General features: G+C 50.9%; 1 protein-coding gene across 9 annotated transcripts; it reads right to left on the bottom strand.

Moving 5' to 3' along the window:
• Positions 1–1,386: 1,386 nt before the first annotated feature.
• On the bottom strand, positions 1,387–26,504 carry Ggt1 (gamma-glutamyltransferase 1). Of its 9 annotated transcripts, XR_003948592.1 has the most exons (16): positions 26,181–26,504; positions 25,774–25,846; positions 22,675–22,759; positions 13,832–13,969; positions 13,184–13,351; positions 11,500–11,630; positions 11,278–11,364; positions 8,659–8,851; positions 8,197–8,354; positions 6,927–7,076; positions 6,147–6,283; positions 2,573–2,782; positions 2,295–2,422; positions 2,081–2,193; positions 1,876–1,989; positions 1,398–1,699 (listed from the first exon to the last, which is right to left on the bottom strand). XR_003948592.1 is itself a non-coding variant. In NM_001379537.1 (15 exons), the coding sequence occupies exons 4-15, from the start codon at positions 13,342–13,344 to the stop codon at positions 1,553–1,555; spliced, it is 1,707 nt and encodes a 568-aa protein (NP_001366466.1). In that variant the 5' UTR covers positions 13,345–13,351; positions 13,832–13,969; positions 22,675–22,759; positions 23,322–23,448; the 3' UTR covers positions 1,387–1,552. The 9 variants fall into 9 exon arrangements, 7 of the variants coding, with proteins under 7 accessions (NP_001366466.1, NP_001366467.1, NP_001366468.1 ...); XR_003948591.1 differs by lacking the exons at positions 25,774–25,846; positions 26,181–26,504 and adding an exon at positions 23,322–23,466 and having other exon boundaries at positions 1,387–1,699; NM_001379537.1 differs by lacking the exons at positions 25,774–25,846; positions 26,181–26,504 and adding an exon at positions 23,322–23,448 and having other exon boundaries at positions 1,387–1,699; positions 2,573–2,760.
• Between the last annotated feature and the right edge of the window lie 172 nt (positions 26,505–26,676).

The raw sequence follows: 26,676 nt of genomic DNA, 5'->3' as shown, positions 1-26,676 counted from the left end.
TGATATACCATATCTTAATATATTGGCCTAGGGAATCCTGCCTTCTCCCCTTCAAATATGGATTGAGGAATGGCTGGCACCCCCCCCTTCAGCCCAGCTTCTGTGTTCCCCAAGGAGCCCCAGAGATAGAGAGCTTTAGAGCTCAGACATGGAGCACACCTACAGGAAAACCCTGCTTTCCCATGGGCAGGTTGGAAACACCAGGACTTCTAGCCTCCTGGGACCCTCCTCCAGCCACTGGGTCCCTTCCCTCAGGGACCCCCAACTTGTGCTCACTTTAAGGGGCAATATTTAGCTCCTAGGCTGTGACTACCCCGGTGGCTCACTTCTACATTGTCTCCAAGTGTCTCTTTACCTCGTGGTCACAGCTGTGAGTTCTATAGACCTTGACACAGCATGAGGGGCTGCCCTTAAAGAGTGTGTTGGCTAGTTTTATATCAACTTGACACAAACTAGAGTCATCAGAGAGGGAGCCTCAACTGAGAAAATACCTCCATAAGATCTAGCTGTGGGCAAGCCTGCAGGACAGTTTTTAAATTAGTGATGGATGGAGGAGGGTTTAGCCTATTGTGGGTGGCGCCATCCCTGGGCTGAAGGTCCTGGGTTCTATAAGAAAGAAGGCTGAACAAGCCATGAGGAGCAAGTCGCACTCTTCCATGGCCCCTGTATTGGCTCCTGTCTCCAGGTTCCTGGCCCGTCTGAGTGCCTGTCCTTACCTTTCATGGTCAACTGTGATGTGGAAATGTAAGCCAAATAAACCCTTTCCTCTCCAAGCTGCTTTGGTCATGGTCTTTCATTGCAGCAATAGAAACCCTGACTAACACAAGGAGGGATGTATCTAATGGTGCTCTTCTGGGCTCATCCATTGTGAGCTGTGTTCCCCTTGTGGATCTGTGGGTTTTCTATAGCTGGCGGACCTGCTGGGACTGTCTGTTTGTTTGAGAACTGGGCCTCTTGCAAGACAAGCTTGGCTTTCACTCTGGGTTTGTGCTTGGAAAGTGACCTCAAGTATGGCCTTAGCCAAATTGCCTTGTTTTTGTCTCTAGTCTACTCTCCTTCAGTTTTACCCCCTAAGTGCGGGCCAATGAGAGCCCACATCTGTCCTAGAAGCATTCTCCACCCACAGCTACAGTGTCATTGCTTTGTTCCAGTTAATGGCAAGGTCGGGGCGCCCTCTAGTGGCTGATATTGCAAGTGTCACTGCTTAGGACAATTTAGGTGTTCTGTTTACCCCATCCCCCTAACTCTCAGGCACGGTGGGATTCCCCCCACTTAAAGGTTGGTGTTAGCTTCATGACTTAACATCACGGTAAGTCTTAGGATCCTGCCTTGTCATTTTCCAAGTGAGATGACTCCATTTCATACACAAGACACTAAAGTCCATGATATGGAAAGTTCAGCCCGCAAAGGCTTCCCGCAGCTTGGCGGTGGCCTCCATTTATTGCGCTCCCTCTGTCCCACCCAGAGGCGGCATGTTCTCCAACGTCCCACTCTTGCTCCTGTTCCCATTCTCGTCCCTTGGCTGCGGGTCAATCTTGCCTCTTCCGGGCACTCAGTAGCCAGCAGGTTCCCCGCCTTTTCTGGAGTCTGAGGCAGCTGCCCAACCACCTGATGCTCGAACGACAGCCTGAACTACAGCGATGAAGGTGGGCGTGACTTCTGTATGGTGGTGCCGAATCTTCAGGCCTGCAGTCACCACCTGGGGTGTGTGTGTGTGTGTGTGTGAGAGAGAGAGAGAGAGAGAGAGAGAGAGAGAGAGAAAGGACAGGGCACGTCTCAGCAGGGCCACAGATTTGTCGTAACTCAGAAGATGCCAGCCTCTAGGATGCTCTCTCATCCCACACCATGATTCTGTCTCCTCAGCTCCCAGCCTACCTGATCAATGTCTTTCTCTACCGTTGTGGTATTAGGTAAAAGCTGGTTGTGCAGCCGGGGCTCCTCCACAGCTCTCTTCACATCGTATCCGAACCACAGGCTGTTGATGATGGCCTGGCGGGAAAGGATACCAATATGTCAGTATAGCCCAGGAGCAAGGGCAGAGAGAGACAGGAGCAGGAAAGGGCAGGCAAAAGGCACATACCAGTGCAACAGATGTGGTGATCTGGGTACCCCCTGAGGCTCCGACCACCATGCGAACCTGGCCGTCCTTATCCAGGATGATTGAGGGACACATGGATGAAAGAGGCTGCTTACCTATGATCCATAGGAGGAGACAGGGGGCTGGTCTGCTGCCTGCCTAGGGTACCAGCCCCCTCCCAACTCATGCCCTGCATCCCAGGATTCCCACCCTGCACCTGGCTTGATGAAGTTGGCTGGTGAGGGGGCTACCCTGAACTGGTTGATGAAGTTGGGCGAGCTGAAGTCATCCATCTCATCATTAAACAGGATGCCACTGACCCGAGACAGGACCTTGGAGCCAAAGCTGAAGATAGGCCAGCTCAGATAATGATATACAACCCAGCCATTCCCCACCTGGTCCCCACCCAGCCCAGGCCAAGAGCACTTACTAGGAGCCCCACCCACCCACCCACCCCCAGGTCCCTGCTCTGCCCAGCAGCTGCACAGCCCCTACTAGAGGTTGATGGTACTAGTGGCAGCCACAGCACTGCCATCCTCTGAAACCGCAGACAGGTGAGCGGTGCCTCCATCATCCTGAAGGTAGAATTCAGGCTCATAGTAGGCGGCTGGGTGGGTGGTTTCATCAGTGATGCGGGCTCGGAGCTGGGTGGCGTAGAACTCAGAGCTCATGTTGCGGATCACCTGCCGAGACCCCAGAGCTGGCCTGAGGAGGTTAGGAGGGAGGAGGCGGGAAGGGGATGCAACAGGGCTGTCCCAGCTGGTCTTAGGAAGCCCCAGCCGCGGATCTTACCTCTATGCTAAACCAGGACCTCCCCAGGACTAGGGACAGTACCTTCTAAATCCCGTCCGACACCCTCTTTAACCTCCAGCCTGTGACTGTCTGTCCCTCAAGCCACTAGACCCTTGCCATGTTCTTACATGATCTGTGTGATTGTTTATGGAACTTGTGGTCAGAGCTGAAGAATCAGCAGGGAAGATTCGAGTCTTGAACAGTGTAACATGGAGAGAACACTAGTAGGCAGGGAGAGTATTGGAAATGGGAGGCCAGACGACAGGAATAGAGAGGCAGGAAGCATTCTAGTGGAGAGCCCTGAATGAAACCTGAGGGGTAAGGCTGGTGAGATGGCTCAGCGGTTAAGAGCACTGACTGCTCTTCTGGAGGTCCTGAGTTCCAATCCCAGCAACTACATAGTGGCTTATAACCACCCGTAATGAGATCTGACGCCCTCTTCTGGTGTGTCTGAAGACAGCTACAGTGCACTTACATATAATAAATAAGTCTTTAGGGAAAATAAACCCTCTGATAATGGAGAATGAACAGGATGAAGGAAGAGGCTTGACTTCGGCTTTTTGCTACAAGCCACACAGGCTTGGGGTAGAGGAGTAAGCAGGATGAGAAAGATTTTCATAGGTTCCATCTGGGGGGGTCCCAGAGAAGACTGTGGACAACCACCACATGACAGATGAAGATGTCACTGTGGGTGGGAGAAAAATATAGTGGCCTTGAGGTCTTTGGCCTGGAGTTGTCGTTACCTGGGAAAATAAACACTAAAGAAGGAGCAGATGGAGGGGCAGCTAGGGACTTGCTTGCTTTGGGACACACAGCCACGACACACTAAAAAACTCAGCTTGGGTGCGTGGGCTCATGAACACAGGTTCCTGTGTGAAGTTCACAGGCAAGACAAAGATGCAAACATGGTATGGGCATAGGACGGCTGCTGAGAGCTATGGGTGGGAGAGGATGGGGAGGTAGAGGAAAAGGGGGCACAGCCAGAAAGAAAGGGACCCCGGGACCTGTCAGGTTAGGCTAAAGGCCAAGCAGACGACTCACCTGCAGGAGACTTTCCCTGTCTTCCTAGCCATGCAGTGGTTGATAAATCCCTCCCCTGTTCAGAATCTATCTGGAAAGCTGTAGCAGTCTTTCCAGGTTTCCAGACTCTAGGAGTGAAACACTAAGTCCTAGCCCACAGTCAGTTCAAGTCACCCTGCAGCTCTTTCTAGCTCCACCCACTAGCTGATTCTGGGACCCCTGAAGCTGTAGGACCAGCAGACACCCCACCTGCCTATGAGTCTCTGACTCTAAGGTACTCCCCAGATTCTCAGGTTCCAGAATGGCCCATGCCATTCTTGTTCCCCCCAGTGAAAAGTACAGACTCTAGGCTGCCACATTCTGGAACGTCTGGACTACTCGTATAGTGGGGTCCATCTCAACTAACTGTGACCTCTCTTTTACCTCCATTTAAGTCATACATTAACAAGATTCCCTTTGCCCTCCCTCACAGTGCAAGATACCCTGTTCCATTTCCACCAAAGCCCTAAAACAGTCCCCACTGTTCTTTCTGGGCAGTATCAGGTCTTCTCTTTTCTCTCTAGACCCTGCCAAACTCTCCTTGGCATCAAATAAATCCCATTTCCCTTCCCTGGGGCATGGTCACACATGCTTTTAATTCTAGCACTCAAAAAGAAGAGACAGGAAGAAGGTCTCTGTGAATTCAAGGCCAGCCTGGTCTAAGGAGTGAATTTCAGGTTAGTTGGAGCTACATAGTTAGTGAGACTCTGTCTCAAAAAAAAAAAAAACAAAACTTGTATGGCTTCAGAGCACAGTGTGGCTCAGGGTTCCTTATTATATCAGACCAGCAATGCCTGGCGCATGAACTACCCAGTTCAAGCGAAGGCATGTGGCAACCTGGATCTGCTTAACAGAAGCAGAACAAGGCTATCACCATGCTTCCAGACCACTGCTTTAGAAACCAGTAAAACAGCAGAGGTCCGGCGGTGTGGCGGTTAATTTGACTGTCTACTTGATTGCGCTGGAAGCCTCTCAGGTGGTTAGTAAAACCCTCACGTCTGTATGCGTCTGTGCTTTCTCAGAAGTCTGGATCTCACGGCTCTGACCTCAGTGGTTGGATCCATTGATAGTTTTGAGATCTTCATATGTGTTGCAGGCTGGCCTTGACTTGTGCCTCAGTCTCCCTAATGCTCGGGGTGACATGTGTGGCTTGGATCGGAAGTGTCAATGAACTACTGGAAAGTGATGGCCATCTGGAAGGCAGAGCCTTTATTGGGGATCATGGATTCGTCACTGGGGATGTGCTTTTGAAAGATGGATCATGGCCCTGGTCCCTTCCTGTGTCTTCTGCTTTCTGGTCACCACAGAGTCATCTTTGCTCCACTATATCTTTCTGCCATGATGGTCTATCTATCTGTTTTACTGCAGGCTCAGAAGCCTGTTCCTCTCTGGTTTTGTCACAGCAACCAAATGATCTACCATAAGAGGCCTGGTGGCAAAGGGTAGGATGTGATTTGATTAATGTTAAACCTAAAAGATACGGAGACCCTGGGGTGGGGGCTCCACCTCTGGCAGATAATGAGTCATGTGACCCTGATGTTGGTTTTTCTCACACAATGCGTGTGACACCCTTGCTTTCAGGAATATACCCTGGACTGTGGCAATGGTTTCTTACTCAGGGAAACAAAGACTGAGATAGTGGGGGCTAAAGAGAAAGGAAAGACTTGTAGCAAATGCTCACAATCCAATGGGGGTGCCAAGGAAAGCATGCAGGTGTGCACTGATGCTCCAGGCTGGATTTCCTGTGGATACATTTTTGCAAACTGAAAGAAAGTAAGGGTAGGCTTGGTGGCTCGTGCCTGTAACCTTAGCACTAAGAGGCTGAGGTAACAGAGTTGCCTTGAATTTGGAGCCATTTTGGATGCAGAGTGGTCTTAATCCCTTTCATACCCCTCATCACCATTCCTCCCTTCTATACTGAGCACTCCAGAATCCTCCAGGGCAAAGGCCCACGCATGTGCAAAGGATCTGAGATAGGAGCTGGGTTGCAGAGGTGTTGGGTTTGGAGGCAGGATAACAAGTCTGCTTTCCTCAGTTTCCCCAACACTATGAGCTCCAGCAACCAGAGGTCAGGGTAACGAGTAACATGGTAACGAGTCTGCCCTGAAATCAGACTAGGTTCAGAAAGCACAAATGAGGCTGGTGGGGTGGGTGGTTTTCAGAGCTCACCCAGCACCCCTTTGGCATGTCTCCCACCCACTGTGAGGTACCCCCTTACCTGAGACACATCGACAAACTTTGGGTCACCGAGCATGGTCCTCTTGGCATAGGCAAACCGAAAGGCCTCCACGATACGGTGATACGTCAGTGCCTTCTGTTCAGGGGTCGCTACGCTCTTCGGAGAGAAGTTGTATCCTGAATGGTATCCAAGTACATACTGGTAGTAACTGGGGCTCAAGGGGTTAACACATCTCTTAGCCATGTTCCCCACCCTCTACCATAGGAAAGGAAATAGGTAACAACCTACAGCAATGGCCATGCAAGAAAGGTATGGTTAAGACTAGGGTATGCCATGGGCTGGAGAGATGGCTCAGCGGTTAAGAGCACTGACAGCTCTTTCAGAGGTCCTGAGTTCAATTCCCAGCAATCACATGATGGTTTACAACCATCTGTAATGAGGTCTGACACCTTCTTCTGGTGTGTCTAAAGGGAGCAATAGTGATGTACTCATATGCATAAATTAAATAAATAAATCTTAAAAAAAAAAAAGACTAGGGCATGCCAACTTGAGAGTCTTGGGGTCTACGGGCTTCTGGAAGATCACGTAGACCAGCCAGAAGCACACTCTAGATAAGACTTCCTGCCTTGAACTCCCTGACTCCTCCTGAACATTTTTCCTCCTCTCGCTACTAAGCATCACCCCCTATCCTTCTCACCCCTTGTGAGGAGCCCTGGCACTCAACGCTGCCTCCAGGAGGCTACAAGCCATGAAGCAGGCTGGACATTCCACTGGGTCTCTGTCCCTGCCCCTCAGCAGGGCTAGAGAGAGACATCTCACCTTTGAGGATGTTCAAGATGAGAATCAGCACGGGCCCGCTGAGTGGGGCACTGGGCACGTACAGGGTCGCATCACCGAGGCCGATGCTCATCGGATGCTCAATCAGCTCAGCACGGTAGTTGTTGAGGTCCTCAACCGTCATAATGCCACCTGCCGTGGGACAGCAGCTCAGTGGCTGTGTGATGGTGTTGTGTCATGGTTGGTTGGGGGCAGGGCTGTATCACGTGGGACTGGGTTTACCATTGGGCACGGTATGGGGTGAAACCGAGAAGTATGGCCAATGAAATGCTGTAGGGTCAGGGCTGTTTAAGGAGTTTGGTCACCACTGAAGAGGATATGTTTGTACCATAGTGAGGAGACGGTCTATACCATCAGAAGGGCCCACAGGGTTATCAAACTGATAGCCCTGACCATCACCGGGACTCCCTAGGCACTAATGGTGCTTACCACCTATGCCAGGCTCAAGAAGAGCCTCCTTCCTGGTCAACCTTTCCTTTCTACGGCACAAGGGTCTTTCCCAAGTGGAACACCTGCCTCCATCTTTCCCTTACCAACCCCCCTCCTGCTCCCCCATTGATGACTGGGTGGATGGGAGAAGTCTCCTAATTCTCTAATCTAAGTAGGATTTACAGCAGTTAAAGTCAATATGCTGGGCTGGAGAGATGGCTCAGCGGTTAAGAGCGCTGACTGCTCTTTCCAGAGGTCCTGAGTTCAATTCCCAGCAACTGCATGGTGGCTCACAGCCATCTGTAATGAGATCTGACACCCTATTCTGGTGTCTGAGGAGAGCAATGGTGGACTCAAATACATAAAATAAATAAATAAATCTTAAAAAACAAATAAGTCAATGTGCTGATTCTCCTACTTTTCGAAACAGGGCAAGAATGCTGTGATTAGGACCAAGCCCTTGGGCCTTGTCACCCTGCCAGTGAGTCAAAGCTCCCCTCTTCTGCTTAGCCCAAGCTGTCCTCTTTCTCTGCCTGACGGCCATTGCCCTTGCGGCTCATTTCTTGCAGGTCATCCTTCCAGATCTGAAGCCTCTAGTTCTTCCTCAGCCCCAAGGGCTGCCCATACCTCTATTCACACTCGAAGGGATTTCCTGTGCTGCTCAGCCTGGTGTGAGCCAGGAGCTACGAATCCAAGGGAATCCATGCTGACCCTTCCCCACCAAGCATTCCCTGAGGACCCAGAGGTCAGCCAAACTAGGCAGGGAGCATTTCAGAGCCACTCAGGGCTCCTTCTGTGGAGTCCTTCACTACAGTCCACTCACCAGCCTCCTGGATGTCTTTCACAATCTGGGCTGTGAGGCTCCCATTGTAGAAGGCCTTGGCGCCCTCCTGGGCCAGTATCTGCAATGTGTCAGCCAGCTTCGGCATAGTCACCGTCTCTCCTTCTTGAAGCACCTTCCCTTGGCGGCAGAACACCTCGCTGGGGCAGAGAGGACTTGTGTAAGGCAGCAGGTGTGGGAAGCCAATTACACCTCATACCCACCCCTCACCCTTTTGTCCTCAGGGTGCAGAAGAGAAACACGGGTGGAATCTGTCCATGGGTGGGTTCTCCTCTTGCTTGGGGTTCCCAGTGTCCCATCTTGCTCGGGCCTCATTGTTCACTGGGGCCTCTAAATCAGGCTCTGACTGTGTTTCCAGATGCAGTAAGTGGCAGGCTCTCAAAAGCAGAGTGCAGCACCACCAGCCCTTTCCAGGATGGGCTACATGGACATAAGGCCACCTACCACAAGGCAGGGGTCTTCTCAATGACGTCCCGTTTTTTGTCCAGGGCTATTGCCAAACCCTTGCCCACAGGGAAGCCGTGGCGAGCCAGCTGGATGCTGGGTTGGAAGAGGCGAGCCCAGGGGAGCCGGCCGTGTCGTTGGTGTGCCAGCTCATAACCACGGATTTCACCAGGGACAGCCACTGAAAGGCCACCTAGGAACCAGATGAGCAGAGTTTGAGAGAAAAGACAGAGCTGGGCAGTGGTGGTTCATGCCTTTAATCCCAGCACTTGGGAGGCAGAAGCAGGCAGATTTCTGAGTTCGAGGCCAGCCTGGTCTACAAAGTGAGTTCCAGGACAGCCAGGGCTACACAGAGAAACCCTCTCTTTGAAAATCAAAAGAAGAAAGAGAGAGACAGACAGACAGACAGACAGACAGACAGACAGACAGACAGACGGGTCTGGGGTGGGAATGGGGGTGGGATGGAAGGTTAGTTACTGGGTGGGATGGTCACCAGGGCTATAATCCCTGCTACTGAGAAGCTGGAGCAGGAAGACTTTCAGGTTTAAGGGCTGTCTGGGCTACAGAAGGAGTTCAAGAACAGCTGTGGTAGATTAACAAGACCCTACCTAAAAAGGAAAACGGGAAAAGAATTGGTGTGTCGTTACTCTGCAGTCAGGTGCTTGTCTGGTTTGTTTCTAGCTCCACATTAAAAAAAATAAAGCAGCAGCAACATTTCTCAATCTATCTAATGGCTGGAGCTAGAGTAGCCTGGAAGGGAAGGGATTTGTTTCTAGGGTAGTTCTAGGAATCAAACTCGGGACCTCCTGGGTATTAGCTAAGGGTTTTACCACTGAGCTTCAGCCCCACTCCAGGGGATGAACCAAGTTTAAGATCATGGCTGATCTCCGTAGTGTTGAGCAAATACTTCTTACAGGGTGCAGAACAGGGAGCGGGTGGCTGTGTACCTCCATTTGTGAAATCCTGTGTCAGGATTATGGTTATCCACAAGACTTGGGGAAAACGGGACCCCTCCCGCCTCCCAAGTCTCAATCTGAGCTACCTACCCTCAGTCATTCTTGTTCCACACAATTCCTGAACTCCGCCAGACTATACCAAAGCAAGGTCAGCAACAAAGATGAGCCAGCTCTGTGGCAAGAGCCCTGTACTGGCTGCTTTTATGTCAGCTTGATACAGGCTAGAGTCATCAGGGAGGAGGGAGCCTCAACTGAGAAAATGCCTTCCATAAGATCGGGCCATAAGCAAGCCTATAGGGCAGTTTCTTTATTGCCTGATATGGGCAGGGCCCAGTCCATTGTGGGTGGTGCCATCCCTGGGCTGGTGGTCCTGGGTTCTATATAAGAAAGCAGGCTGGGCAAGCCACGAACAAGCCAGTAAGCAGCACCCCTCCATGACCTCTGCCTCAGCTCCTGCCTCCCGGTTCCTGCCCTCACTGCTGTTAATGATGAACATGCTATATGGAACTTGAGTGGAATAAACTCTTTCCTCCCCAAGCTGCTTTTGCTAATGGTGCCTTATCACAGCAACAGTAATGAAATCTAAGACAGGCCCTTTCCTCCTATCTATTGACTTGAGACCCAAGACTAGCTTTGTTTTCTCTGTGTGCTTCGATTTCCCCATCTGACCTAATATGTCTCACTTTTTCCAGTTCACGTCTTTAAGGAGTGAATGGGTTCATTAGAAACAGATTCCTACCCTGGATTACCCAGCAAGCTTGAGGTCAGATCCTGACGGCCTTGCCTGCTAGAGAACACCCACAACGGCCATCTGCTCCAAGTTCAGTCGGCTGCTTTCACAGCTGAAAGCTAGTTCTGTCCTAGCTTTACCATGTACTAGCTGTGGAGTTGTGTAATCTCACCTGGCCAGCATGACCTCCCTGAGTTTTACCAACCCACCTCTAGGACAGGGGCAAACATGGCATCTTTTCTCCAGCCCCAGGAGACCAGGGAGGGTCCAAGAGCCTCATCAGCAAAAACCACTCACTTGGGCAAGGGAACAGTCCCAGAGACCCTTGGGAAGTGTTACACTAAGGAAGTCATCTCTCAGCACTCAGAAACCCCCAAGAATACCAAAATGCATGGATACCCACATCCCGTTTATGAAGCACACTCCTGTGTATTTAATTGTTGGTGATGACCTGCAGTAGTTAATCCCTAGTTAAGGCTATGTAACTGGCAGTCCACTGAACTGTTTAGGAAATGTTGACAAGGAAGGAGGTCTGCGTGTGTTCAGTATAGAAGCAAAATAGGCTTTTAAAAAGATTTGCTTGGGCTAGAGAGATGGCTCAGCGGTTAAGAGCACTGACTGCTTGCTCTTCCAGAGGTCCTGAGTTCAATTAACAGCAACCACATGGTGGCTCACAACCAATTGTAATGGGGTCTGACGCCCTCTTCTGGTGAGTCTGAAGACAGTTACGGTGAACTCGTATAGAAAGATTATTTTCTCCATGTGCACACACAAGTGCCTCAATGCAGGGCTGAGAAGAAATAAAAGAACTGACCCCTCCTTTCACGATGGCGATTTAACCATCTGTTATGGAAGGGTGTCCTGGGTACCAGAGCTGTCCCCAGGCCTCGGACAGGTACACGTTCCCGAATGCTGCTTCATGTGACGGCTTACCTTCTTCAGAGTCCTTGGAGTTGTTGAACATGGTGGTATTGGCCAACCTGGGAGCTACCTCACGGGCATTGATAACCTCAACTTTTCCTATAAAAAGGAAACATGTTGGCAGGCCAGGATATCCCCAACCTCTCCTATCAAGGGAGCCCAGGAGACACCCAACTCATTCTGATGGGAGAGGGATAGCCTGAGCCACTCACCCACCCGACCATGCACACACACCTGTGGTGCTGTTGTAGATGGTGAAGAACAGGCCGCCCCCGATGCCCATACTGTGGGCATTCATGAGCCCCATACACAGCAGGCTTGCGATGGCTGCATCCACCACGGAACCACCTTCCTGTAGGATATCCCTACAAGCAGCCCAAAGGAAGGCAAGAACCTGAGGACTCTCAGGACGACCCTGCCCCACACCCTGGCCACCCTGCCCAAAAAAAGACAGAAGCGAGACCCTACACCAGGTGTTTCTGCTTTGAGCTCATGCTGCATCAGGCTTACTGTGTAGCCCAAGCTGGCCTCAAATCTCAGCCTCCTGAGTGTTGAGAATGAGAGCTAGGAGCTTCCATGCTCAGCTGGGCCAGGTTCTTGTTTCCTGGCTCCTTTACCTGTTTAGTTTATTGACACGGGGCCTTATCCTGAGGGTTGAGGTCACAGGTGACATTTTTGGGGTTTCATTTTGTTTATTAAGTCTTGTGTGTGTGTGTGTGTGTGTGTGTGTAAGTGCAGGTACCCATGGGGGTCAGAAAAGAGCATCAGGTCCCCTTTGACAGGAGTTTCAGGAAATTATGAGCTGCCTGACATGGGTGTGGGGAACTGGACTTGGGTTCTTTGAAAGAGCAGCACACAGTCTGAATCATTGAACCATCTCTCTAGGTTTTCTCTTCTCTCTGTGTGTGTGTGTGTGTGTGTGTGTGTGTGTCTCGCTCTGTCTCTCTCTCTCTGTCTCTCTCTCTCTTTTGAGATAGGCTTTCACTACATAGCTCTGGAACTTACTATGTAGACTGGAATGGCCTCAGCATTGGGATTAAAAGCCTGTGCCCCTATACCTTGCAAAGTTTTTGTTTCTTAAAGATATATCTTTTTTCTTTTCCAAGCAAATAAATATATACGATTTCATTTAAAAAGGGAGGGCTACTTTTTATTAATAGCATGGTTTTTCTGATTATGTCTCTTAATGGAAACTGACTTTTACAATATAATGAAATAACATTCTAACGTGGGCAGAGGCTGCAGAGTGGTTCCATGGCTAAGAATACTGGCTGCTCTTCCAGAGGCCCTTGGTTCAATTCCCAGCAACGAACACATTACAACTCACAGCTGTCTGTAATCTAGTTCCAGAGGATCCAATGCCCTCTTCTGACCTCTGAGGGTACCAGGCATGCAGGTGGTGCATAAACATACCCTCAGGCAAAACAAACACATACTCTTTTTAAATAAATAGAAAAAAAAAACCCACACCATCTAAAATGAAAATCAGGGGGCTGGTGAGATGGCTCAGCGGTTAAGAGCACTGACTGCTCTTCCAAAGGTCTCGAGTTCAAATCCCAGCAACCACATGGTGGCTCACAACCATCCATAACAAGATCTGATGCCCTCTTCTGGTGTGTCTGAAGACAACTACAGTGTACTTACATATAATAAATAAATAAATCTTAAAAAAAAAAAAAGAAAAAAGACTTGAAAAAAAAAAAGAAATTCAGACAGCAGCATTTTTCAGAGAGACACGCTGAAAAGAGGGACTCTCAGGTCACCATCCCTTTTCCCTAGACAGAGGCTAGCAAGAGACTACAGGGAAAGGACGGGCAGCTCACTGGACACGATTTACATCCACTTTACAGATGGGAACCTGAGTTATGCCCGAGCTCACTGGCCTTCCAGGGTGCCTTGCCCTAGCAGACCCACGTACCGTCCAATCTCTGAGCAGCGCTTGGCGTCGGTGGCCACCGCCGCCCTGGAGTACACGTGGTCGGGCTTCCCAGAGGTGTAGGGCAACCAGATACAGAGGCCGATGATGACAAATACCAGAACCACAGCCACCAGGCCCAGCACCAGAAACCGATTCTTCATGGCTCTGCTGCCCAGTGAGAAAGAGTAGGGTAAGACCCAGCCTCGAGAACTCCAGCCCATCCCCTGCCCCCAACTGGGCACAGTCTAAAGTCAAGCCTCAGGGACACAGTCCTCCTCTCAGCTCCTGTCTAGCCCCCAGACCTTTGGCCAGGCCATTCCTTCTACCAAAAGCTCTGGATCCTACCTTCACTATTACAAATCCCCATTTATCTTCAGGGCTTATCCCCGTGTGGACTTCATTCCTAGCAGACCCTCCCAAGGAGACCGGTCAGACTCCACATGCCCTGGGTACCTGCTTACAGAAGAAGCCAAGCCACCACTGTCCTACTCCGGGGGTGATAGGCTTCACACTTTCCTTCTGAGTGCCTGACTCTAGCAGAGAGCCTGGCTCTATCTTTGGACTCCTGGAATAGCTTGGGGTTGGACATCTATCACGCTCTTCTTCCAAGGAGACACCCAGTGACTAGCTGCATGGGTCAAGACTTACCTTCCAGTAGGAGCCCCCAAACCTTTCTTGGGGAGGTGGCTTTTGAAAAACAGCTGTATGGATGGGCAGGAACTCTCTCCACACTCTGCAGAGACCGATCTTCCCTGAACTGCTAGAGCAGGCTACCTCCTGGCACTCCTGAAAAATCGCAAAGTCAAACGTGTGTGAGGCAGGCCCAGAACTTTTCTGGAGAGCCTGATGTGCGGAGCTTCCTCTGGCTCTCACTGACTTCCTGTCTCCCATTGAACTCCTGAGCCTCAGAAGCTGCCAGCGGCTTCCACGTATGCATGACTTCTCCCAAGAGCTGCCGGGGAAGGGGGTCACAGAACTGGGCATTCATGCGTAAACCCAGGATTTGGTAGTAATAGCAGCATGTGAACCGTATAAAAGGGTTCAAGGGTCCAGGCCCTTCCTGAGACTGGTTGGTATGCACCTGTGGTGGGACTTTGTGCGGCACTGCCGCCACTTGCCTGCCGGGGTGTTTTTGAATAACTTGGATGTGTGAAATGCTATAACTGAGCATGGAGGCTAACACCTGTAACCCTTACACTCGGAGAGCTGAAGCAGAATTGTTGTGGATTTGAGCTCAGCATAAGCTACCTAGTAAGTTCTGGGTTAGCCTGTGCTACAGTGTGAGATCCTATCTAAAAAAAAAGGGCGGGGTGGGGGGCTGGAGAGATGGCTCAGCAGTTAAGAGCACTGGCTGCTCTTCTGGAGGACCCGAGTTCCATTCCCAGCAACCACAGGGCAGTTCACATCAACTCTCCAGTTCCAGGAGATCTGATGCTCTCCTTTGGCCTCTGTGGGCACCAGGCATGCAGATGATACACATGCAAACATTCAAGTTAAACACATTAGAAAAACACGCATGCTCACTGCTGACATTCCTCTCCCTTGGATCAGAGGGTAGGGTTGGTGTAACAGGGTTTGATGTTTGTCTCATCTTACGTGGGAAAGCAGATTTGCAACTCTTGAGGCAGAGGAGGGAACCAAACCCCAGGGCAGAGGGGACACCGCCCTGTCTCAATCTAGGCATGACTCTGACCTGAAGACAGAGACTCACTCCTTCCTTCCTCTGGTCAGTTTGGTGTCCCAGGAGGAAGCTGCTGGGCTCCTCCTATCCATTGTGGCACCCAGGCCCTGTCCTTATTGTCCAAGGGACAGTTCATACCCTTCTTTAGACCTGATACAGGTACCCAGGTCCCTGGGGAGGACCTAGGTCAGGGTCTGGGACTTCTGGTGAGAAAGTCACACTGAGGGTTTCAAGGGGGTCTGAGTGGCCAGGGCAGTCCCGTGTGTGGCATCATTCATCTTTGATACAGAACACTCCCATCTATGCAGGAGGTAGGAAATGGGTGTGGTCACTGCTCTGGCCCAGTTGGGGCATCTTGAGCTTCATTTCTTTTAGGTTTGGAGGTGTAAACTTAAAGTGGTCCCAGGGTCTCAGCACGCTGAGGTGTACCATCCGTGATACCCACGGTGCACAATTTTACCTTTCCATTCTGTATCCACCCAATAGCCCCCAAAGGCACCAGGCAGGGTTCCTCCTTCTAAAAAGCCTGGGAAGTGGGCAGCCCTGACCCCTGACCCCTGTCCCTTCCTCCCGGGACGGGGAGGGCTGGTCCAGCCTCCTTTGAGCAGATGTTTCAATCCAAACGGAAGACACCCTGCTGGAAGCCTGGGCTTCGATTTCCCACCCCTCCACCCCCAAGTTCTCTCAAAGATTCACTAAAAGAATGTGCAGGGCCAGAAGCCTGGCTACACCCATGTCGGTGTTGGGAGGGAAACCGAGGCACTGGTCCTCAAGTCCAGACCCCTCCCTTTCTGTAGCTCTGGTGGGTTTCCCAGAGGCCCTGCAGGCAGTGGGGACCCAGGAAAGACCCCTCTTCCTCAGAGGATGGTTCTGGAATGAGGAGGAGGAGGAATAGAGGTCCACCAAGAAAGTCCTGGCCACAGAGCTGGTTGTCCCCGAGAAGCAGCCAGAGCCATACCTGTCACCCTTACAGACTGGCTCAGTGCCCCCACCCCAACTTGGGATCAGGATCTGGGGTTGAGCAGCTCCTCAGGGCAGAGGTAGGAAAGGGGTATAGGACCCACGTGCTTACCTAATCCCAGGGGGGGCAAGAGGTCAGCTAAGGGGTGCCCAGCATCCCAGAAGGGCATCTGAAGGCTTCTGAGTGGGGTGTGAGGTAGGGAGTCCTCTGTAAGAGGTTCAGATAGGCTGGGAGGATGGTCAACGCTGACGTCACAGCCGCAAGGAGGCGCAGCGTCAGGCTTGTGACCAGGTGACTAAAGTTCATGCAGCCCCAGGAGGGCTCTGGGCGGGGGAGGAGGGAGGTACTAAGAGCCTGGGAAAGGGGCTCCCCCACTTTCCAGATTTGGTTCCCTCTAAGGGGCAGAGGCCACCGGTGAACCCTTCCAGACAGCCCCTGCTAAGTCCCTCTGTGAATTTAGAGACAGACATGATGTCCTCAAAAATGTTCCTGAGGCAATAAAGTAGGGGTAGCCCCAGGCACTAGACCATAGCTTAGATCTAAGAGGTCAATGACAGCCGTGTGTTCCTGGAACAGGGCCTGGGGCCTCAGCTTCCAGACCGGTTCAACCACCATTCAAGGAACATTAGCCCACAGACTCAGACAGTGACAGGGAGCAGCCTAGAAAGACAAGGCCCAGAGAAGGCCAGGCCTGACCCAAAGTCATATGATCCAGCAGGGCCATCCTGCCACATGGTTCCTGCCCCAAATTAAATGGATGCAGCTGTGGGTCTGCCTCAAGGGGCATCCAGTTCCCTCCTGGTCCTCACTGACCAAGGTGATCAATTCCCTGACTCCAGCACACAGTGTGGCAGCTACCTGTATTCAGCAGTGCTTAACCTCATATACCAGAGACGCCAGCACACAGTGTGGCAGCTCCCTGTACTCAGCAGTGCTTAACCTCATATACCAGAGATGCGGGATGCTGCCATGCTTCTGAACACTCCCCTGCACACAACACACACACACACACAGCACACACAGCACATACTGTACATACACACACAGATATTGCATATACACACCCATATGTACACACCACATGCACATACTGCACACACACATACTTACTGCACATACACACACATTTACACCATACAACCATACATCACATACACACACACACATTCAGCACATACACACCACACGTACATACTGCAAACACTCATACACATACTACACACATAGTGTATACACATAAACACATACCAGACACATTGTACATGCACACACATACTGCACACACACAGACACCTACACAACATGCATCAAACACATATACTATATACATATATTCTGCACATGCACATACACCACACACACACACACACACTGCACACATGCATGTACACCATACATACACATACTACACACATGCACATAACCATACACACACATCCTGCACACATGCACATCTACCATACACACACATACTGCACACATGCACATCTACCATACACACACATACTGCACACATGCACATCTACCATATACACACATCCTGTACACATGCACATACAACATACACACACATGTGCACATGCACACACACACACACACAATTGCACATACACCCCAAGCTGAATCTAGGCTGAGCAAAGTAGGTTCCCAAGATGCTGTAGAGAAGGGTGGTATACAAGACAGCCAGACCAACAGCCAGACCAAAGTGTTTCTGCTAATCCTTCAACAGATCCACAGAGCTGTGGGCTGCTAGGAAGTCCCAGGGCCATGGGAGTCAAACTGGGCACAATGAAAACACAGCCACCAGTGAGAAATGAAACTTAAGGCTAGGCGTGGTGGTGTAAGCCTTTATCCTCAGCACTAGGGAGTAGAGGCAGGCTGTTCTCCATGAGTTCAAGGTCAGCCAGTGCTACATAGTGAGATGGTGTCTCAGAAAGAAAGAAAAAAAGAGAAAGCGAGCGAGCGAGCGAGCGAGCGAGAGAGAGAGAGAGAGAGAGAGAGAGAAGAAAAGAAGGAAGAAAGAAACAAAGAAAAAAAAAAAGAAACTGAAGTTTAGACAAAAGCAAACTGTCCAAGATGAGTTGTGCCAGGGAGGTCGGCAGAGCACACGTGGGTCAGGGCATCCCACCCCAGTCCATATGCTGGTAAGAACACCTGGGTATGAGAACACAGATCTCTTTGGCCTCTCACACCTGTCTGTATCCTGACAGGACACTTACTTCACCCAGGCCTGAAGTTGGAATCTGCCTTATTTGCTGATCTGGTACAGACTACAGAGGATCAGGAAACATACCTACAATCCCCTCACAAACACACATATACCCCTTACACACACACACACACACACACACACACACACACACACACACACACTAATACCCCTTACACCCACATACACCTATATATATCCTTATACATATAACCCTTACACATACCTATAACTCTTACACACACACCTAGAGTCCTTACACACACCTAGACTCCTTACACACATACCCATAATGCTTACAAATACACACCTATAACCTTACACACATCTATAGACCCTTTTTACTCTTCATTCCAAGTGAAAGTGCTTTTTGTTGAAAAGCACTGTTTGCAGGGAGCCTGATAGAAGAGATAAAGTGTCTAGGCTCAAAGACCTGGAGGTGACAGAGCCTCCAGGAGCTGGGTAATGACTCACCACAAAGGTCTCTGCCCCACCCCCACCCCAAGCCCAGAGAGGGGCAGGCATGGATGGAGGGCACAGTGCCTCCTGTCTGGTACGAAATAGGGCTCTGCCTACCTGTGTGAACCCAGGGGGACCAGGGCACAGGAGCCTGCCGCCCCGTTATCCTGGAGTGTGGTGCACTCCTGTTGCGCAGGTGGCTACACAGAGACTCTGGGAGGATCACCAGAGCCTCTGGAATGGCATGGGACAGAACTGAGGAACAGAACCAGGTCTCCACACATTCTTAGGTGCCCCCAAGTCTATTTGCCCCCACCTACGATGTCCAGCAGCTCAGAGACGATGAGGAGGGCTTTTGGTGTCATTCAGCAGCTGGGGCACAGCCAGACACGTGCTGCTGCGTTCCCTCTCAGCTCCACACTTGCGGAAGGCTAAGTCCCCATCCCCAGCAGTGACCCAGCTCCTCCCTTCCCTCCCCTAGCTGGCTTGGGGTGGGCGGAGGCTTTAAAGGTACAGAAACGACTCAGGTAGCATTGGTAACCTGGAACAGCATCGGAGAACTCAGAGCTGCAGGCAGTCCCCGAGAAGAAACCCGAGCCAGGACAGTCTAAGCGGAGCTTAAAGAAGCTGTATATCAAAGAGGAGGGATGATTTAGGCTCAATAGGGGTCATACGGAGCCAGAGTGCAGCCACATGCCTTGCCCTAGTAGAGGTTATGGCTGAAAGCTTCAGAGGTCCTACAAGATCCAAGGAGTCTGTTCCCCTGAGTGATTGTCAGATCGAGGCTGGCCCTCTAGACTATCTGGGCCACAGAGCTGGGAGGGGCTACTCCAAGTATTTCGGTTAACTGGACTGAAGGAAGTCTCACGCGACCTAAAAAGTCTTCCCTAATTCCTCAACTTTCTAGATAAGGGTAGTCTGGCAGTCTGTGTGTGTGTGTGTGTGTCCCTTAGCAGGGGAAGTGGGGGCATTTCTAAGTGCTCTAAACTTCTCATTGAATGAGATAGGGTCAGTTTCTAACAAAGGGGGCTATCCCAAGCTTCTAGGCCTCAAGATCCTCATAGTCTATTGCCTGTCAGACTACCCTCTCCATATGCTTCATCTGCTTCTATTTCCTCTGAACTCTTTTTCCCAAGAAGCCTCCAACACGGTTGGAAATAACTTAGGCTTACACAAAGGCCCAGTGGGTAAGGTGCTTCTGCTGAGCTTACAAAGGGAGAGCTTGATTAAACAAACCACCCAATGGAAGAAAAGAGGAGACCCCTGAAAGTTGTTCTCTGATCTCCCATGCACTCTGTAGCACACGCATGTATGTGTGTGTGTGCACGTGCATGTGCACACATGCTCTCTCTCTCTCTCTCACACACACACACACACACTCATACACACACACACACACACACAAGAAATAAATGTTGGAGTTGAAGATATGGCTCAGCAGTTAAGAGCGTTGACTACCTTTTCTTCTGACAACTCAGGTTCGACTCCCAGCATCAATAATCTATAAAGTCCAGTTCCAGGAGACTCTGACTTCTTTGAGCACTTGCCCGTATGTGCTGCACAGCCATACATAAAATACACACACATATAAAATAATAAAAATAAAACTTAAATACGTGAACTGTCGTTTATGTGCACATGTGTATGTCTGTGTACGAGAAGGTCAGCGGGGCGTCAGGTACTCTGAAGCTGGGGTCACTGGCAGCTGTGAGCTGCCTGTTGTAGGTGCTGGGAATTGAATTTGAATCCTTTGCAAGAACAGTACGCACTGAGACATCTCTGCAGTGCCAAAATAAGAAAATAGAACAGGGGCTGGAGAGATGGCTCAGTGGTTAAGAGCACTGACTGTTCTCCCAGAGGTCCTAAGTTCAAATCCCAGCAACCACATGGTGACTCAAAACCATCTGTAATGAGATCTGATGCCCTCTTCTGGTGTGTGTCTGAAGACAGCTACAGTGTACTTAAAATCAATAAATCTTTTTTAAAAAGAAAGGTTTAACACGAACAAATAAACAAAACAAAATTCCCAGGGACTGGAGAGATGGTGTCATGGTTAAGACACTGGCTACTCAGATGACTCAGCGATCAAGAGTATGGATTGCTCTTAATTCCCAGCAACCACATGGTGGCTCACAATCATCTGTAATGAGATCTGATGCCCTCTTCTGGCATGCAGGTGTACATGCAGATAGAGCACTCATATACATTATACAAAATAAATCTTAAAAAAAAAAAAGAGGGGGGCTGGAGGTTAAGAGCACTGACTGCTCTTCTGAAGGTCCTGAGTTCAAATCCCAGCAACCACAAGGTGGCTCACAACCATCTGTAACAAGATCTGACGCCCTCTTCTGGAGTGTCTGAAGACATCTACAATGTACTTACATTTAATTAAAAAAAAAATCTTTAAAAGAGAGAGAGAGAGAGACTGGCTACACTGGCTGCTCCTCCAGAGGACCCAGGTTCGAGTCTCATCACTTGCAAGGTAGCCCACAACTGTCTGTAACTCCAGTTTCAGGAGGTCTGATGCTCTATTCTGTCTGTCCTCCGGGGGCACCAGGCACACAAGCAGGCTACCGGCACACATACAAGCGGAAACACCACACACAGAAAATAAAAAACACACAGTGCTTTTGGCGGGGTGGGGAGGCCAGGGCCTAGAGAGGGAGCAGATGTTATGATGGGAGCCAGAGGAAAGGGTCAGAACTAGAGCTGAGACCAAACTGAGGTAGGAAGAAACCTGTAAGCTTAGAGGCTGGAGCTGGAGACTTCCTGAAGAGGCAGCTTCGGACAAGTCATGGGTGGTGTGGAGGAGGTCTCTTGACTTCCCTTGGCCTCACCCTTGAACTCTTAAGGTGTCAGGGCTGGAAAAGCCTACGTGCCTAGACCTTGAAAGTTCGGCTAGTCTGGACTTTGAGAACCCTGTGAGGCTGGTGAATATATCACCATGCTGGGTAACCCATTAACCCCGGCTTGCTCATTAAGACCCTTGCGGGTGTCTCTTTGCTCCTTGGTTTGCTCTGGGGAACTGGGCAGAGGGCAGCTGTGAGAAGGGGTGTTGGTGTGGACACTGGCCCAGCGGGGGCTCTCTGTGTGTTTAATTTCTGCAAGAGCTTTTGCTGGACAGTGTGGCCTAGGGCGGGGCTACACCACCTGCTCCTTTCATCTTAAGGTCACTCCTCTTTTAGGAGTTCATGCCCTGGGGGGACCTTGGCCAGGCAGGAGACTTAGGAACACATTTAGGGGGTGGCTTGGGGAATTACTCCAGCTCCCCTGCAGAGAAGTGGGTTCACAGTGGTCCCCAAGGCACTTCCTGTTTCAAAGGGCTTATCTTCCCGCACTCCATCTTAGAAAACCCGGTCCTAGTAAAGCCAGACTTGAGCTGTCAGTACCGGAAACCAAATGCTGGAGGGTTGCAGCTTAGTGGGTTGGGGAGGGGTTCAGCCAACCACTTCCTGAAACTCTCTTCGTACAGTCCAACCACACCCCATGGTAGTACTGACTTACCTGAATGTCAGGAAGCTCTGGGCAGGGCTTGAACCCCCAGTGGGTAAGGTTCACAGCTGAGGTCGATAGTCTAAACCTCAGAAGTCAGTTCAAGTAATTGAGATGGGTGGGTCCTTCCCTCCCCACACTCCGGTTCTCTTGGGACAGGATCTCCCTCCCCACCCTGAAAGCCAGCAACCCTGAGACTCCCCTGGTAAACTGGTGGGATGAAACTGACTTCAAATCCAAAGTCACAACAGCTTAATGAACGTGAGGATCACAGATTCTCAACCTTCCCTCTGATTTTCCAACACCCTAGAAAAGTCCACCCTTGGGGGGAGTTCTTCATCTCTAAAAGCAGCTGGCAAGTTCTCCCCTAGCGTCGAGCCCCAGCTTGTGACTCCTTCGGCTCATTTTGGATGGGTCTGGTCTCAGACCCTTCTAATCATCCCAGGCCACAGATCACAGATGCAGGGGACACCCATGCCCTGTGACTACCTGCATAGAGTGCCTGACCACACATAGACCACAATGACCAGACAGAAGAATCCGTAAATGGGCCACTGTTACCCAACGGTGTTGAGGAAGTACTCTCTGAATGACCACACCACAGCAAGGTCAGATTTTCTGCCTTCTGCCCCCCCCCCCCGCAAGCCTGGCTTTTTGGTGCTGCCCGTTCACCCCATCCCAGTACTCGCCTTTGGTGTGAGTGGAGCCTGTACTTAGCCAAGCGCGTGGGCCTCCGGGATGGTCAGCTTGTTAATTCCTGGGAGCATTCAGCATCTGGTGAGTGAAGTCCAACTCCAGAATTCATCAGCAGAATAACAGAAATGTGCACCCCATAGCTCCCGGTTTCATGCCTGACCTCCCTGAGAGCTGGGGACCTGGGAAACCTTCCCTTTCTGGCCTTGGTTTCCTCTCCAGAGAGGATCAAGGGAGCTTGAGGACTGGATGAAACAGACAGACTTCAGAAGGCTCCAGAGCTCTTCAAAGCCTCAGTGTTAGCCTGGCTCTGACTCCCAGCTCTGCAGTCACTTCTGCCCCCCTTCCTGCCCGCCCCCCTTCTCAGGTGGCATTTATTGTATCACCTGGTAATTATCTGTGCTGTCTGGCATCTCTAGGGGGGGCTGGGAGGGAAGCCCTGTCTTACCCATGTCCTGGTCTCCTCACTCCCGCCCCTACCATCACATGCCACAGTCTGCAGGAAAGCCAACTAACTCACTTGTGTCTCACAGCCTCCTGGACCACAAGGCAAGCAAGCACACCTGTCCACCCACAACCTCCCTGCGACTTAATTGGTACCTAAACCGCCCAACAATTTCCCTACACTCCGTCCTCAGCTTACCCAGAGCTCCCTTCCTCTTTACATCTTCCATGCTGAGCTATATCACATTGCACATAGAGTCCAAGTCTGAGCCACCCGCTGTGTCAGATGCCCAAGGTCAACAAGTCCTAACCTGAGCTAAGCAACTACCTTCCACAAACCTCTACCAGCCACAGAAGCCAGAGTCCAGCCCTTCAGAAGCCACCCCCTGCCTCTTCACTGGTCCCTTCCAATTGGTGTTATCTGTGACCTCCTCCAAGCCACACCTAGTACCCTCCCCCACCACTCCTATCACCTGGTGACGCTTGCTCACCAGTGGTTTGCAAGGCTGCTGTTACCTTAATGGAACATTTTCCTCTCCCGCTGGAAAACCCTTCAAAGGCCCCCATTTGCCCTGCAGAGAAATTCTTGCCTTGCTGGTGCCTGCCCCTGCCCTTTCTCTGCCCTCAATGCTCCTGCCAGGACATTTTACAGGCTAAAGTCGTCTTCCTTCAGACTCCGCTAACTTATGACACCTCCCAAAATCTTTCTTGGCTCCCAATTCTGAGGAAGTCTAGGCTGCATGCACAGTGCCCAGTCCTGAATGGATCGATGCTGAGGAGTGAATGGTTAGGCTCACTGTAAAGTAAGAAAGAGGGGCTAGGTGTGGCCCAAAGGTAGAACGATCGCCAAGCATGCCAAAGATCCTGGACTCAAATATCAGCACTGATAGGAGAAGAAAAATGTCACAGAAGATTAATCACGTTAAAGAATAAAGGCGCACTTATGCAACACTATGCTATGCCAGTCTCTAATCCTATAATGCCATCGCCATTTTACAGACAAGGAAACCGAGGGTTTCAGAGGCTTCTGTGGTGTCTTGTTTTTTTTTCCCCCTTCCACCAAGTTCATGCCCACTAGGGAGAGCTCAGAGTGTGACCTTATTTAGAAACAGAGTCTTCACAAGGTAATTAGTTCGGATGAGATCATACTGGATTAGGGTAGGCCCTAAATACAGTAATTAGTGGTCTTACAAGATGGCCGGTTGGGTAGTCGCACAGGGAAGACAGCCATGTGGAGTAGGAAGCTGAGGTCAGCGCGACACAAGTACAAGCCAAACAGCCTCAAGGATTGCCAGGAAGCTCAGAAGGAGGGGAGGCAAGGAAGGATATGGCCCCATAGTCCTGGGGGCAGTGGGGGAGAGGTGGGGAGCACGGCTCTGCTTACATTAGATTTCAGGCTCCCAATAACCGGGACTTGCTGTTTTAAGCCATTGAACTTGGGGCGCCAGGTTGAAACCATCACAGGACCCTACTTTGTCTATGGCTACACACTCGGCCAAGAGCAACACAGGGAACGGAAAGCCTCTTGCCGCCTTTCCTTCTGGGGAAACTCCGTCTGCAGGCAGAAGACCCATTCCTGACAGAGTAAGCTCAGGGAAATGGTCTCCACGGAGGATCTATCTGCCTCCTTCCTCCCAGAGAAGGTTTCAAAACCATTCGGTGGCTGGGCGTGGCAGGTCAAATCTACTTTGGAAGTAGATAGAGGAAGATCAGGAGTTCAAGGTCATTACCAGCTAAGTAACTGAAACCAGCCTAGGCTATGTGAGACTATCCCAAACAAACAAACAAACAAACAAACAAGGAACAACAAACAACAGAGACTGAGTCCTAGTCACGATTACCAGGAAGCTGGAGATGACCTGATTACAGATGACCTGGCCGAATTAACAGCCTTGAGTTGGTTTGAGTTTGGGCTTTCTGACTGTGTGAAAGAGACCAATGGTGGAGCTGGTTCAGTTCCATACCCTTCTGTATGTAGCCTTCCACCATACTTGCCAGGCACTCATATCTTGGCTTCCTCTCCACGCCTGATGGGTTACCTCACGAGTAGTGAAGGTCTCAGAACAACTGAGCTATAACTGCTGCCCATAACTTATCCACAAACAGTTCCCACGTGGGGCCTTATATGTCCCCACCAAGACCTGAAGTCTGAGGACATCCTCCCTCTCATACTCCCTGCCTCCCATGTATATAGTATTCTGCTTACATGCATGCAGAAGAGGGCATCAGATCCCAATACAGAGGGTTATGAGCCACCATGTGGTTGCTGGGGATTGAACTCGGGACCTCAGGAAGAATAATCAGTGCTCTTAACCACTGAGCCATCTCTCTAGTTCCCTGCCTCCCATTTTTTTATACCCCCATGGGTTTAGCTAAGGGTGACAAGGCTGCCATGAGGAACCCAGGTCAACCCTCTATGCCCAACATCATCCCCAGAGATTGAGAAGACAGCATCAGATCTCTGCCTCACTGTGGGATTGCCAACGAACCCTGCTGCCCAGGACAGCTCCTGGGAGAAGGGCCAGCAGCCTTCAGCTCAGTAGACTTGGGAAACCCGTGAGGTAGAATGATATCCTCACTCCAGAGGAGACAGCTCAGTCTATGGGGGCTCTTGTCCAAGTCACAGAAACAGTGCCCAAGAGCCAACTCACCTAGGCACCAGGATAGCAGGCGAACGAAAGCTCGCCCAGGGATCTGGGTCCAGAATTCACACTTCCTTTTTTCCTGGAAAAAAAGAAAAAGGTCCTCTAGGAATTTCTCCGCCAGGGAGAGTCACAGAGGAGGAGCTGGGTGTGGGGGCAGTCCTCTACCTGCCACAGGACTAAGTTCTAGGCATTGTGACACTTCCAGTCCAGGCCAGCTCCTTTCTTTCTAGCTTAGTGTCCAGCCTTCCCTCCCTCCCTGCTTTCTCCTCCCCCTTGGCTCCCACCTTCCTCTTCTCGCACTCCAAGGTATGATGCCTAGCCCTGGCTTAGCCTCCGGAAACAACACGGTCAGGATCTGGGAGGAATCCATGTCTGTCTCCAGCCCCGAGGATGCAGGGAAGAAGAGGGTTTACCTGGCTCTCAGCTCTGGACAAGGGGGTCTGAGAAGGCCCTGGGATACTTGGACTGGAAGCTCAAAGCTCTGGCATTCGCACACTGTCAATTCAGCCACAGCCTTGGCCCTGGCAGAGGGCAGACTGGGTCGTCATGCAGGTTTGCCAGGGAGGAAACCTGTCGTGCCAAGGTGGCCGGCCCTAGGACAATGATGCTGCAGAGGAGGGGATGGGAGGCTGCGTGGAGGGTAGCGGGGGAAGAAGGTCCAAGAATCAGGAAGGATGCTGACTTCTGCCATGTCTGAGGGTCTCAGTCCTAGGGCATCACAAAGCCTGACATCCAGTCTCTCACCTCTACCTTCAGTTTCTGGTCAAGCATTGCTTGACCCAAAGGAAGGATTCTGGCAGGTATCTCTCACTAAATGCCCTAGGATGGGTCTACTCTCACATCCTTCAGCTAGGCTTGCACACTTGCCCCGCCGTGCATCCCAGACTCAGGCCGGACACATGTTTTTTA

This window comes from Mus musculus, chromosome 10, assembly GCF_000001635.26.
Source record: "Mus musculus strain C57BL/6J chromosome 10, GRCm38.p6 C57BL/6J".
NCBI lineage: Eukaryota > Metazoa > Chordata > Mammalia > Rodentia > Muridae > Mus > Mus musculus.
Note: the sequence above shows the minus strand (reverse complement) of the source record. Positions and strands in the feature narration are given on the sequence as shown.